The following is a 15,961-nucleotide window of genomic DNA, read 5'->3' on the forward strand; positions in this document are numbered from 1 at the left end:
GTTTATGCCACAGAAACAGCTAAATAAAACAAGCTAATCGTCTTTCACCTAGACGCAGAGAGCCATGTCTCAGCTCCCCTCTTCACTGAGTTTTAGTGGTTTTAATTAAAAGATAAAAGTGCTTTTACATTTAGCAGTCATTCGGTTAACCCCTTCATCAGGATTTGTTTTAATAAGCAGAAAATTATGCTCTGTGTTTTACCCTAGTTATCAATAACTATAATGATGGAAACATTGCTCACACTGACTCCTAAACTCTTGAAAATAAAGGTGTTTCACGATGCCATAGAAGGACATTTTTTGTCTAAATGGTTCCATCAAGAACCTTTGAATATCTGAAGAACCTTTCTGTTTCACAAAAGATTCTTTGTGGTGAAAGAAAGTTTTACAGATTATAAAAACGGTAAGAAAGAGATGGAGCCTTTGACTGAATGGTTCTTTGTGGAACCAAAAATGGTTCTTCTATGGCATCGCTGTGAAGCACCTTTTAAAGCACCTTTATTTTAAGAGTGTAAGAATGTCACACTTTTACTAACTTATTAATCTCATTATATTTATAAAAAAACTTGGTTTTACATCTGTCTATACATCAGTTTTCAGGTTTGATGTCATAGGAAAGCATGCACCGTGAGTTAAGATCAGCCGCTCTTTCCATTGTGTTGCTTAATTATTTCTCTGTTGTCCAGTTTCCTCATAGTTCCTCATAGACCGCCCCACCTCCAGGACCAAGGGCTTTCCTCAGCTTGCTTCTTACAGGACATCATTACCAAATTCTTTATTTAGTACTAACCTTCAGAAACATTTCACATGCTGACCCTGAGTCAAAACAAAGCAAAATTATTCCCCATAACGCCATTCACAAACCTTATCAGAGCTTTAGAGCAGTACAGCATCTGAGCTTACAGTTCAGCTCACCTTGTAGAGTACATTTGACTGGATTATTCTTAAAAACAACTATCTTTCATCTTGATAAAATAGTTAAAGTCAGAAGCATCAAACATGCAGAGTTATGTCTTTACTTTTAGAAGTTCAACTGGTACTAGAACTGGCAGAAACACAGGTAATAAAAGTTTTACAAAGTAGAACCCAATTCAATCTTTTTACTGGTTTCTGTCCAAAAAGATTGTGGGTATCACAAGTAGAGTCTATATCGCAAATTAACTGAGAACAGGCAACATCAGAAGTGTGAATGAATCTATTTTTACACAATCAGAAATAAGAACACACTATCACATTCAAATTATTTTGTTATTGTGGCTACAGATTGATATGGAAGCTTGTTTTTGCCCTAAAGTATAAAGAATACAGGTAAATGTCAGAGAAAGTCACACACACACACACACACACACACACACACACACACACACACACACACACACACACACACACACACACACACACACACACACACACACACACACACACATATATATATATATATATATATATATATAAAGTCACACTTTTAAATCCAAATCTTAGAAAAGTATAAAATTTCTGAGGCAATACCCTTAAAAAAGGTACTGAAATATATATTGTATGTATTAATATACACCTATACACCTTCAAAGTACTAATATTCAGAGTTAAGGTACAAAGATGTAAAATAAAATCACAATTGTATACTATAAACATACAAATATACTATAAAGCTCCAATTGCTAGAAAAAAAAACAATTATTAAAAAAATGCAAAATTAGGTTTTATATTTACTAGAAAAGTGAAAACATGTGCAATGCCTCTTCATGTGACTTTTGGGAAGTAATTATAATATACATACAACTAAGCAAGTTGGAAGCCACAAAATAAAAGCTGATGGGCCGGAAGCAGCCCACAGGACGTCCGCTGGGTGATTTGGGTGTAGAATATGATGCTCACTGGACTTCATGTACTCTCACTGAGGTCTCATAAAAACAAACTCTCAGTGGCAGAGAGTTGGTGGAAGATGTTTAGAAGAATCATCGGGGTCTTACACAAACAAATCCTGCTGGATTTACTGCACAAGCCGAAGGATACACCATCACACAATGCCATCTGGGCTTTTTGACAATCAAACAAAACACACAAATCACGATCAGTTCCTCAGCTGCAAAACGACTAAATTACTCCACTACAACTCTTATAGAGAATAGCCATTCACTGCCTTTTTCAATCCTTTCAACTTTGAACTCGATCCCAAATGCTTCATAAATCAAAGCTGTTGGCTGTCCGTGCTACAATCGTCAAGCAATGGATTGAACCTTGCACTTGGGATGTGTGATCCATTAAAACGTAATTTAGCCGAAGCTTATTCCTCAAAACAAGGGAAAGTGCCAGTCATCAGTTTCATAGGAACGAGTCAGACTCGCTCTCTGGGGTTCACTCAGAGATTGATGAGTGGAAAGATTAACACTTCATTTACAGTCCCTGCAGAGACACCGTGGCCATAATGAGACACACAGAAACCAAATTTATGTGCTTTCATTCAGTAGCTTTGGTCTGCCAGGGAGGCAAATTTCAGAAATTAAAACTGGGGACAGTTCTTGTTCAACAGTCAATTTCATCTTAGTGAACTTTCTGTTATTATCATTTATGCGTTATGTTTGATTACATAACAGTAAAGGCCTACTGATAGTAATGGCCAAAGTAGAAGAAACAAGCTATCAGTCGTGTCCTCTGTGCGGCACAGTTGAGGAGATAACCACTATGCGGTAGTTCTTGGTATTAATTCACTCTCTGGGTCTGCTTTGAACATGCAGTGACAAATAAGGTGATTTCTGAACACAAAAAAACAACAAAAGGGACTGTCCTTGGAAAACGGGAAGATCTAGTAACTCTAAAATACAGATGAGTAGACAAAAAGAGGCTAGAAACAAAAAGAAGCCACAGAAGAAAGAATTAAGAGTTACTCCTACAGTGGGAGAGTGTTTGAGTAATACAGGAGCCCTCGGGCATCAGTCAATGGCTGTAGACACATCATCCGTTAGAGCCCAATCACGACGAGGTTCCACACCATCTATCAGCCGAGCTCTTTCTCCACTTCTACAATTAGTATTGTTCCCGTCCCGGCCTCCCTCCCAGCCCCGCGCCGGCTGTCTTCCCGATGCCGCGTCGCCCTGATGAATGCACCTCTCTCGCCTCCATTGATTTCTCTTCAGGCTCAGGTCCTTTGTTTGATTTGCTAAGTACTGGAGCGCTATGACTGAGGTGTTACACAAATTTCCCTCCCTCTGGCTCCCTCTTCCCTCGCGTTCGTGTGCCTACCCTCGCTTCTCCCCAAAGGCACGACTCCGCTCGGGTAGAGATTATTTTTCACATGGCAAACACGCCGATCTATAAAGCCGTGAACTTCAGCCAATGCTCTGGCCCGTGGCCTTTCGCCCGCTCTCAAACAAGACGAGCAAAAAGAGTCGTCTCCTTAAACAGTACAAATACAGTTTGTCAATATCTGTGTGGGGAATAATGACAATGAGGCCAGACCCGTATTTCAAATCCAAACTGAACTCCTGCTGGGCTGCCAGCATGCCTCCTTTTTTCTTTTCCCAAAGCTCTTGCAACAAGGACATGGAAACAGATAAAGATGCCAGCCTAAAATATCCCATTTCATCCAGACCTTGGAGAATCCCAGCATGGAAGTCATTCAAGAGCAACTAATGAAATCAAAATGTGTCCTTGCTGCTACAAAACATAATTAAACGAGTTGCTCAGTAACTAATAATGCAGGAAAATCGTTCTGGAGTGTGTCCATTTCTTTTCAAAGTAGCCACCTTACAGTCCCACAACAGATTGGTTGATTTCTGTGCTACCGATACAGATCTAATAACAAAAATTGGTAATTTTGACATCTATAGTTCTGACACGAAAATCTCAATGAATCGCATTGACCTGCTGAATTGTCATCTGAGCTACTGGACTAAATGTCTCCCGGTTGCTATCCTACACATGTACGCTTTCACATTTTAGGCCTAGGCGTCCTTGCACGCGCATGGACGTTATGGAGCGTCGGCTCACTTGGGACGATCCGTGGCAGGAGCAGAACGAAAGCGGCAGGGGGCCGAGGAGCGAGCCTTGAGGCATTCCTACAATACCCCCACCCACTAAATATGGATCATTACACAAGCGTTTATGATCTCATTTCTCCTCTCTCTTCTCCGAGGCCCACAGACACTAATCAATTTGTGTGGCTTCTTTTGATCTGTCGTTACTGTTTATGGATGCTGTTGGCATGAGCAAGGCTTGATTGAAATCCCAGGCCAAATATCAGCAAGGGTTGACATGTTCATCCTATGTTCATTTGGGTTCGCTGTTTGAAGACACTCTGCGAAAGCTTATTACGGGCTGGTTGTGTGAAGAGAGTGTGCGTGTGTGTCGTTCCCCAGCAGTAGAGGGAAATTACTAATGCATTTGGCACACTGTGAGGCGTCTCTTCGGGGAACGAGGACTGTGGGAGGAGAGTGACAAACCAATGTGACAAATGAAGAACACAGAAGAGCAGGGACGAACGGAGGGGAAAAAGAGGTGAAGACATGTGAGCAATCAGGTAAAAGCGAAAGAGAGAGACAACAAGAGTGTGGGACAACAAATGAAGCTTGACTGTCAGGTGAAAAGCACCGTGGGCCTTTAATGCCGTCAGTCAAAGAGGCCGATAGATTTGACACACAATAGCACGGCGGCTGCGGCGGCCATAAAGCGGACGAGAAGCGGGGCTCTTCCAGGACCCCAAATGCCACATCCATAATCTGCCTGCCGATTCCTATCAAACCTCACCGCCACCGCCTGACAGCCCCTCTCTCGGCCCAGCCGCTGACATCACAGCAACACGCGCCTGTAAATTATAGAGCTCAGAGATAATGTTGACACTTTTCAGGTTCTAAGCCTGAAGGGAATCTAGGAAGTGTGGGAACAGCTGCCTTTTCCCCTACGCTTCAGAAAAAAAAAAACTCATATTTGAGATTTTTTGAAGGATATGATATATTAAATGCAAATACAGTGGGGGTACATCAGTCTAACGCATGAAAATTCAGCAGACGCTTTGAAACATGCATAAGTAGCGCAGAGTTTGAATGGATGTCCGAGGGATGTTTGTGGATGTACATATTTTCTTAACAAAAATGTATTTCTCTGACAGAAAAATATGATAGGAGAAAACGAAAGGCCGCAAATGAGCCAGAAATGTGAAATTGACAGAATGATGGATGTAGAAAGACAGCAAAAGACAACATGCACTTCAAAATGTGAGCTGCCTTCCTAAACAGCATTTTGATCCATGATGGTGGAGGGAATATCAAGAAACTATACTATTTGCTCTGATATATACTTTCGGTTATAGTTTCTGCATCTGTCATCTCAATATATGAGCACATGAACACATGAACTTCATCTCCGCAGCTGCTCTGATCTGTCTCTGATGGTGTTTTCATGTTTCATTTGCGCAAACCTACCATCAAATACACACTGATACTCAAACTGCCGACATAAAGTCGGGTTTAACTTGAAGAAATTATGACAGAAATATATTGCTATTGTATACTAACATGTGCTTCTCAAAGTAACATCATACATCCAAGATATTTGTTTCATTCATGTTTTAATATACACATTTTGCTGTGCAACATTTTGACCAAAAAAAAAAAACAAGTTTTTGTTAAATTACATTTTAAAAGAGTGATTACATTGTTAAAGAGATCACCTTTAGAGAAACCACCAGCTTGCTTAATTTTACAACTAGCAGAATGGACACTGAAAAATAATTTTTTTGTTTCAAGATCAGTTATATAAACAAATTAGGGGTACAGCAATGGGTGCTTGTTTTTCCCCTAATTATGCTAATTTATTTCTAGAAAAGATTTGTATTTTCGGATTCCAATCCATACCTTGCGAACATTGTGTGGTGGGGAAGGTTTATAGATGATGTCATTTTGATTTGGTCAGGCTCAGAGGAAGGTTTGTTAGCTTTTCATTCATACTTAAATACTACCAATGTACATTTGAAGCTGAGTTTGGATTTTTCATTTACTCAAATTAATTTTTTGGATTTAAATATATTTAGAAATATAATTAGAAAAGAAACTGATAGAAATACTATCTTAAGAGCAGATAGCTCCCATCCCCCATGGTTGACAGATAACATCCCTTTTGGCCAATTTCAGAGGTTAAAAAGAATTTATGATAAAGAAGAGGATTTTGAAATCAAGGCGCAAGATATGATCCAAAGATTTAAAGAACGCGGATATACAAATAGTGTCATATATAAAGCATACAATAAAGCAAAAAATGTCAGTAGAGAAGAATTATTGGTGCAAAGGCAAAAATCAAGTAATTCTGAGAATTCTGTTTATTTTGTTACACAATATAGTACGGAGGCTAATAAAATCAAGAAAATTGTAAAAAATAATTGGGAAATCTTGATGAGTGATCCCCAAGTTCTACCTACATCTCCTTCTATTGTGTTTAAAAGAGCTCCAACTCTTAAAGATAAACTGGTGAGAAGTCATCTTCCCTCTAGAAGGTTAAATACTTGGTTACAGTAGGTCCAAATGGAGGAAATTACAGATGTGGTAACTGCAATCATTGCGAGAATATGGTGAAGATAAGCACATTCATTGACGTAACATCAGGACGTGAGTTTAAGATAAATTCATTCATTAACTGTAGTACTTCATTTGTGGTGTATCGGTTAGATTGTCCTTGTGGTTGTTTCTACTTAGGGATGACACAAAGGAAATTGAAGCTGAGATTGGCAGAACATAAAAATGCTATACGAATCTGCAATCCACATTACCCCATGGCCTTACATTACAGAGATAAAAATCATGGTAATCCCAGGACATTGAAAATAGTGGGTATTGAGCATGTTCCGAGGTCAAGTAGGAGAGGAGATAGAATAAAAAGGTTACAACAGAGAGAGTCCTTTTGGATTTATACATTGAAAGCAACTCAATTCCCAGGTTTAAATGGAGAATTGGGTTTTTCTCCTTTTTTGTAACTGATCTGAATGTTTTCTATGTAATTGTGTTTTTTTTTTTTTTGTACTTTTTCAAAATTCTATTGAAATTTATATTTATAGGTTATTTTCTTTTTTCATTTGAATTATTATAAACTCATTTATTGGGTAGGATTATAATTGAGAAAAGTATGTCTCTGTGTTGTCTTGATACCTAATCAGGTGACCATGTCATGTGATAAATTGATTGTTTAAATGGATTCTGAGTGTGTTTGCAAACCGACACCCTGATGAAGGCAACGGTGCATGTTATATGTTTTTAATTGTAAAGCCATGTGAATAAAGGCTTTTTATTCTTACTAAGAAGATTTTTGAGTGCCTTGGTTTGATGAGTTTTTTTTTTATTAAATTGTTTGTTTTATTAATTAATTTCATTAGATACCTTTTTTGATGATAATTGTGACCCTGGACCACAATTACCAGTCATAAAGGTTTTTATTTTTTTTAAATTGATGCGTGGTTTGATAGGACAGGACAATTTTTGGCTGATGGACAACTATTTAAATCTGGAATCTGAAAATATTTCTCAAAATACTGAGAAAATTGCCTTTAAAGTTGTCTGAATGAAGTTCTAGGCAATGCATATCACAAATCAGAAAATAAGTTTTGATATATTTTCAATAGGAAATTTGAAAAATATCTTCATGCAACATGATCTTTACTTAATATCCTAATGATTTTTGACATAAAATAAAAAATTATAATTTGGACCCATGCAATGTATTGTTGGTTATTTCTACAAATATACCTGTGCTACTTATGACTGTATTATATATAAATATGTATTATATCATAAAGCACAGAATAAAGAAAAAATTAAAAGAAAAACCCAGAATTTGGGGAAAAGTAAAATGGATGTCATGAGGCCTTAAATTCATAGGTAGCTACTCTATGAAGTTTATAGTTCGGTTTACATTCATTCAACTGCGGAAAGCATTTCCTTCCTCATTAAAGGTACATTTATATTGTGATAAATGTAAATATTGTATGATATTTAAAAATAAAAAAAAATATTGTGATCATGTTTTTGGTCCTATCACCCAGCCCTACTTCATTCTAATTAAACATACACAGTTGTCAGCCCATATTTGCGTGTACACTATGTATTTTTATTCTAAGCGTGGCTGGCTGAGCTACATGTCAATCTCAGTTGGAAATAATGCTATTTTGTGCTGCACATTCTGCACGTTGTCACTACCACTCCATTCGGATGAAGACGTTCCCTCAGATAGCAGCTGTCTAGGCAGTAAGTGGCACGGAAGCTCACCGGGTTTGGATGCAGGGCTGTGGAGTGTGACGCGCCTCATAGGTGAGTGGGCACTGTGTCTCTCCTGTCTCGCGGGTGACCCTGATTCTCGCACTGTCACCTGCTGCTAAATTGACTCTTATGTTCCAATGAACCACGACTGAAAAGCTCCTTTAAACGCGCCACAGCGGGAGAAGCGAGGAAAGATTCTTTGATTCAATTTAAGGCAGAATGCTTCAACCCTACAGAGCCTCAGCGCTGAAAGCTGGATGCTAAATGCAGAGGTGCTATTACCAGAGATGGATTAATTAATTTTCTGCTTGTCGCTTTAGTGAGGATGACAGCGCCACAGACTCCAGCGAGCCAGAGAGAAAGAGCACTCGCACGCACGCAACTTCACACAATTAAGCATGAAAGCAATTTAGGAGGATGAGGACATGACACACGTCTCTTTCTGCTCGGCGCTGAGGCTAAATACATTACCTGTACGTCGCCTATATTTAATGTGTGTGGGGGTGGGACGGAAAGAACAAAGGAAGGAGAACGCAACAAGACAAAGAACAGTCAAAAGAGTTTTCACAAAAGAACAGAGCTGTTAGTATCACTACACCATAAATTAATAATACTAAAAATACCATTTTATTATATTTTTTATTATTAGAATTTACGGGATATTTGATCCAGTGCACCTTGCTGAACTTGGAAACCTCATACCAGAATGAGTTTAATCTAAAATGACACCAGAAATAGCCAATCACAACATACAGTATAAGGCAGTCTTTACTCTTCACAGAAGCTGAAGATGAATTTAACCTGATACAGTGGTAACAGTGTAAAATGTAAGTAGCCAAAAATTGAATAATTGCCAACTGTTTTATAACTAAAATATTCTACGGCAACCAGTAATATCCAGTGATGTGTCCTGCTTTTTGTTTTTTACATTTTCAATTTAAAATAATGCATTCATAACGCATTCAAAATCTTTATACAACGCACTCTTGGTCCATTTAAACTTTCACTTTTAGATCAAAAAAGTGATCAATTTTTATGCTGTAATGGCTCATCAATAGGCGTACATATTCATGTTTATCAATAAAATTCAGTCTCAAAAGTGTGTGAGATAAGGAAAAGGCTAAATAAGTTTTTGGCACTAATATAACATCATAGTTAATTTTACAAAAAATATTTTAATGGTACTTGATAACTTGTAACTTAAAAAAAAATGAATATATCTCTAAAAAAAAAATCTAATAAATAAGTAAATAAATGTTTTGTTCTCTTACTAAAGACTATGCTGTTTTTAGTATGGATAAAAATGCATTATAAAGTGATTTATGTAATTCATTTTTAAAAGCTACAACAGAAGAAACATTACAATTATATTTCATTCATACTGAAAAGAATTTATGAAATTTCACTGCTATTAAAATGCATTAAAATTTCACCGATTTACTCAATATGTGACCCTGGACCACAAATCCAGTCATAAGGGTAAATTTTTTGACATTGAGATTTATACATCATCTGAAATCTGAATTAAAAAGCTTTTCATTGTTGGGTGGTTTGTTAGGATAGGACAATATTTCGGCAAAAAATGTGAAAATTCTTATAATGATCCAAATGAAGTTCTTAGCAATGCATATTACTAATCAAAAAATAAGTTTTGATATATTTGAATATATTTATAATAGGAATTTTACAAAATCTCTTCATGGAACATGATCTTTACTTAATATCCTAATGATTTTTGGCATAAAAGAAAATCAATCATTTTGACCCAAACAATGTATTTTTGGCTATTGCTACAAATATACCTGTAATACTGAAGACATATTAGCACTTACATCTGTAGCTAAAGGGTAGTTCAACCAAAAACGAAGATTCTGTCATTATTTACTCATCAAACTTACATGACTTTCTTTGTTCTGTGGAACACAAAAGAAAAGCTGTTTCAACTGTTTTTGTCCATTCAATAGGGTCCCTACTGACTGTCATTGTCAGGACACACACACACACACACACACACACACACACACACACACACACACACACACACACACACACACACACACACTCACACACACACACACACACACACACACACACACACACACACACACACACACACACACACACACACACACACACACTCACACACACACACACACACACACACACACACACACACACACACACACACACACACACACTCACACACACACACACACACACACACACACACACACACACACACACACACTCACACACACACACACACACACACACACACACACACACACACACACACACACACACACTCACACACACACACACACACACACACACACACACACACACACACACACACACACACACACACACACACACACACACACACACACACACGAACCTTGTGTCCCACAAAAGAATGAATGGTTTGGATCAACATGAGGGTGAGCAAATAATGGCAGCATCTTTATTTTGTGAGAGTGAACTATCCCTTTTCATATAATCTTGGAAAATTTAACCAAAAAAATCTCTTCAGAAGTGTGAATGGATCCTCCATTAATAGAGAGTCCAGCAAACCCTGTGAAAGCCACTAACAGCCTCTTAATGTCCTGGAGTAAACACACCGCTTTCGCATTGCTTTCTCTTCCTTTCTCTCCATCTCAACACACTCCAGGCTCCCTCCATTGATTTCATGGATGAACACACAAAATTCCAATGCTTGCCAATAGATGTGTGTTGAGGACTTGACAGGGCACAGCTAATTAGCAATGCTGATGATCGGCTTAATTAACCATGTTCTGCTTTCTGAAGAGTGTCAGAGAGGGAGAGAGAAGAATAAAGCCATTTGGCACAGGCTAACTCCAGCTAAAGCAGCGCTCTTCGGTGCTAGAACTGAAGCTAGAGCGTGTTTGGCTGGGGTTTAGCTCTGCGGGACACTGGACGGACAGGGCCGGATTTCAACAACCCAAATCTAAAGCCGTCGGTGTGGTTTTCACGGCCGCTTTCTCTCGCTAGCATGCCGCTAACCTCCTTTAGGCTGATTCACGTGTTTATTATGAAGCGTCAGGAGAATCAATTACTTTTCTCCTTGTCGGACGGACTAAGGTGACTTGTAGAGGTGCAGCTAATGGGTTTACACTTGAAGAATATAAAGGGACATGATAACTGGTATCACAGGTGTCAAACCTGTTTCAATGCTTACAGCTGAGGGCTAACATCAGGAGTTCACTGCAGCTTCAGCAGAGCAGCTTTCAGCTGGTGATAAATCATTCAAGAGCTCCAATGACAGATTTGGCCAACGTGTTTCCCTTACAAAGAAATTACCATGGTAACCATATTATCTTGTCACCAAGAGCAAGAAATGATACTGAGAACTGCTAACTGTTTCCATATTACTTTATTTATCTTAAGGTGCTATTTCTGTTTAATAGATTTATTTTGTAAAAATACTATAAGAATAAAAACTGGCAGGCTTCCAATCTCACACCGAACTTTAAACCAAGCGGTTTTCTGTTAGTCAGTGTGCTGAACTCACATGTCCAACTTGAACCCGGTGTAAAAGCAGCATGAGGAAGATGGAAAAGTGGCCCTACCTTAATACCCTAAAACCTTGAGTGCAGCCTTAGCAAACACCAGATATAATCACTGCACTGAATAAAAGATTTTCTTCCTTAGTATTTTTGTCTTGTTTTCTAGTATAAATATCTAAGAATTCTTGAATCAGGATGCATTTACTTGACGAGTAAAATGACTTAAGATATTATGTTATATTTCCTGAAAAACATCACCCAAATTTGGTTAGTTTTGCCTAAAACAAGCAAAAATACACTGTAAAAAGTTTGCTGTAAATTTTACAGTAACTTACTGGCAGCTGGATGCCAGTAAGTTACTGTAAAAATGTTTACAGTATTAATACTGTAAGTGCATTTACAGTACTAAAAGGTCTTTACTGTAATTTCATTTACAGTATTTTTACTGTAATTTCATTTACAGTATTTTTACTGTAATTTCATATACATTATTTTTACTGTAATTTAATTTACAGTGTTTTTACTGTATCTTCAATTACAGTATTTTTACTGTATTTTCAATTACAGTATCAGTACTATAGAGTTTATTTTCATTTATTTTAAACATTTTTTACCTGTAAAAACAATCCAATTAACCTACAGCACTGTAATTCAAGATTTTTACCACCCCAACCCATAAAAATCACAATAACTCATAAGCATTAGTTCTGATAATATTCTTTTTAATTGTTGAACATTTTCTTTTTAAAAGTACAGAGACTTTGTATCATGGCAAACATACACATACTGAAAAGCAAAAATAAGTAAGTACACTACCAGTCATAAGTTTTTGAACACTAAGATTTTTTTAAAGAATTCTCTTCTGCTTACCAAGCCTGCATTAATTTGATCCAAATTTAATTTATTCCTTTGATCAAAGCTGAATTTTCAGCATCATTACTCGTCTTCAGTATCACATGATCCTTCAGAAATCATTCTAGTATGCTGATAAACATTATTTAATTTTTAGATTTTTCAGGATTCTTTGATGAATAGAAAGATATTATTTAGCAAGGATGATTTAAATTGATCAAAAGTGATAATAAAGACATTCATAATGTTACAAACTATTTGTGTTTCAGATAAATGCTGTTTATCTGAAAATTCTATTCATCAAAGAAACCTGAAAAAAAAATTTATTTTAGCATTATAATAATTTCAGCAACATCATAATAATAGTTTTTGAGCAGAAAATCAAATTATTAGAATGATTTCTGAAGGATCATGTGACTGCAGTAATGATGCTAAAAATTAAGGTTTGATCACAGCAATAAATTACATTTTAAAATATATTCAAAAAGAAAACAGTTATTTTAAATAATAAAAATGGTTCAAAAGTGTACTGTGTTTGCTGTACTTTGGATCAAATGAATGCAGGCTTAGTGAGCAGAAGAGACCTTCTTTAAAAACATTTAAAATCTTACTGTTCAAAAGCTTTGTCTGGTAGTGTAAATAAAATAAAATCATACAGTAAAAATGTGTTTGTGTTGTGTTAAATTTTAGTAGTTTTGAGTCAAAGTTGACAAGCTCTCTGATGAGAAACGGCAGAATGGGATTCAGGCTGATGCTTGTTGTTTGCACCCTCTTTCCAGAAGTCCATCTGATCTGTGACTGTCAATGCATTTGCTGCCACAAAGGTTGACTGTCTGAACAAACCTGCAAGCACAAGAAAAACAGTGTTTAAAGAATTTGCCTCAACTGTCAAACTTGGTGCTGTATGCATTTAAAAAAAAATGATATACTACATACGAACGCAGTAGTAAGAAAAAAAACTGAAGAAACTTTTTCTTGAAATTTTTTATAAAGAATTTTATGAATGGGTCAGTAAGTCACTGATTCTAGGTGTTTAAAAAAGGTAAATTCATTCAGTAATGAAACACTGCTGTGTGCAGAGATGCACAACATGGCTTTGTTAAGAACCGTTTTTACTAAATGGAGCACAAAGACAATACTTTCTTCATGATTTAAATCACTTAATATTACATTCTTGTTTATTGAATTTTGTTGCCCTGACACTCAAAAGTCTGCCACAGACCATGCTAAATGCTAACTAATCTGTTCATATAAACATTCTAAACGTGTGTTTCCTAGAAAGTCTGTGCATATAATAAGCCTACTATGATTAAAAATCTCTAATTGTTGCTTTACAGTAACAATAATGTAAATTGACAGACGGTAAGATTGCTATTATGAATTTAAAGGTTACAGTAAGTTAAAGATACCTGAAGCAGCTGCATTTTGCTGTTTAAATGCTGGTTTAATAGAAATAATTTTAATGTGCATGCAAACTCAATCTTGATGTGACAAGACATGGTAATAAAAAACATTCCCCGGAAATAAATACCTTTCAAATGTGTACTTTAAATACAATATAACTTGCTTAGGATAAAAGCATCTGAAAAATGCATGAATGTAAATGCAATGTAAAACAAAAATGTTTTGGGTTACCTGATTCTGCATGTCTGTAAAATGGACAGCTGGCTGTATGATGATTCTGCCCCTGATGGTCAGCATCCAGTTAGTGCTTGGAGAAATCTCCTGTAACAGACAGTGACACAACACCCTTTTAGTGTTACTATAGTTTATGATCAGAAAAGACAACTACTGTACAGTAATAAAATCTACATTTTTAATAAAATAAACATTTATAATATTTATTAGCAAAACTTGTTATATTAATATATTGCTAGCCCGTTACTCTCTTTAAAAGGTTAACCTGTTCTGCAAGTCAGTGGAGAACAGCAGCCTGTGGCTAATTTGGCTAAATTAGTAACGTTAACATTAACTTAGTTAAATTGATGAAAGGGGAAGCTCACCTGTTGTTTGCACCGCGACGACGGCAATCACCAGAAAAGACTCTAATACACCTCCGATGCAGACGACATGACCACGAGACCACAAACTTGAAAATAAAACACAAAAGATGCAGTTAACCGCGGTGTTCAGTTTTACCTCAGTGTTTCATGTTAGCGCGCTGTTTATGTCACGTCTGTCACTGAAGGGACCGTCTATAAAGTTACATACGACATTCATACACACATTTCTTACTTAAACATCATTTGAAGAGAATTACCTTGCCAGCTATAAAGAGGCAGCGTTTAAAAGATATTATGCTGCTCTGTGACTAACGTTAAGTTTGTCAACTTCGGCTTACTGACATTATTAGCTTACCAGTTCATTATCGTCGATACTATGGCAGTCATTCACAGAAGAAGATCCAAAATACACCTCCGCGCTCCGACGTTACAGACGACATCCAGACCAGAAACTTGAAAATGACAAGCAAAAGAAGGGCTTGAAAATACAGTTTAAAATCTCCACAGAAACAGTGGTGTTGCTTAACGCACTTTACCTCAGTATTTCACCTCAGTTTGCTGTTAAGCTTGAGTAAGGGCTCGTCAGACGAACTAACTTGCATTAAAGGGCAGCCGAATATACAAACGTGTTTCTCAGTTTAAATAAAGTTTATTTCGACTAATATAGGTCACCTTAATTTACTCACCAGTCCATGTTTTCACCGTTATGGCGGCGCCCCGGCCGCCAGTCAGAAAAAAAAGGCTACCGACATGAAAAACACGATGAATATTGTTAGTTTGCTGTTAACAAGTGAAAACAAATTAAAATTGTTCAGTTTTTCATAAAACAGAAATAATATACTAACCTTTTTGTCGTGTTATTGATGCAACATTTCTCTTTTGTCCTTTTTACCGCCACTTCCTCTCAACAGGAGAAAAAAAAAATCTCCCTTGCCATTGGTCAATTTTTCGCGGGCAAGTTCACTACTGTAAACGGATTTACAGTAGTGGAGAATTACAGTAGTGATCATATATTTTCCCATAATCCTTTGCAGTTTACAGTAAAATACTGTATATACATTTTACAGTATCTTACTGTAGATATTACAGTAAAATACTGTTCAAATTACAAAAATCGGTTACAGTGTATCTACTAATGGGCCAAGGAAAATAATCTTGTTTAGCCTTTGATTTAAAATTATTTTTCTTACCCCACTGTCAGATACTTTTGCTTGTTTTAAAGGGGTCATCGGATGCCCATTTTCCACAAGTTGATATAATTCTCTAGGGTCTTAATGAGAAGTCTATAACATACTTTGGTTAAAATTTCTTGATGGTAGAGTGAAAAACATTCTTTTTT

At 36.7% G+C, this 15,961-nt stretch overlaps 1 protein-coding gene and 1 long non-coding RNA gene across 3 annotated transcripts in view; both read right to left on the reverse strand.

Moving 5' to 3' along the window:
* Positions 1-5,399, reverse strand: part of LOC141293558 (receptor-type tyrosine-protein phosphatase gamma-like) — a 91,171-nt gene extending 85,772 nt beyond the window's left edge. Inside the window, exon 1 of the mRNA XM_073825579.1 lies at positions 5,297-5,399. Coding sequence (XP_073681680.1) covers positions 5,297-5,399 — 103 coding nt within the window. The remainder of the gene's footprint in view (positions 1-5,296) is intronic.
* A 7,563-nt stretch (positions 5,400-12,962) lies between these two features.
* Positions 12,963-15,740, reverse strand: LOC141294225 (uncharacterized). Of its 2 annotated transcripts, XR_012340902.1 has the most exons (5): positions 15,309-15,740; positions 14,978-15,074; positions 14,623-14,708; positions 14,255-14,344; positions 12,963-13,462 (listed from the first exon to the last, which is right to left on the reverse strand). It is a non-coding gene; the product is annotated as an uncharacterized lncRNA (long non-coding RNA). The 2 variants fall into 2 exon arrangements; XR_012340901.1 differs by having other exon boundaries at positions 14,978-15,740.
* Between the last annotated feature and the right edge of the window lie 221 nt (positions 15,741-15,961).

This window comes from Garra rufa, chromosome 20 (genome assembly GCF_049309525.1).
Source record: "Garra rufa chromosome 20, GarRuf1.0, whole genome shotgun sequence".
NCBI lineage: Eukaryota > Metazoa > Chordata > Actinopteri > Cypriniformes > Cyprinidae > Garra > Garra rufa.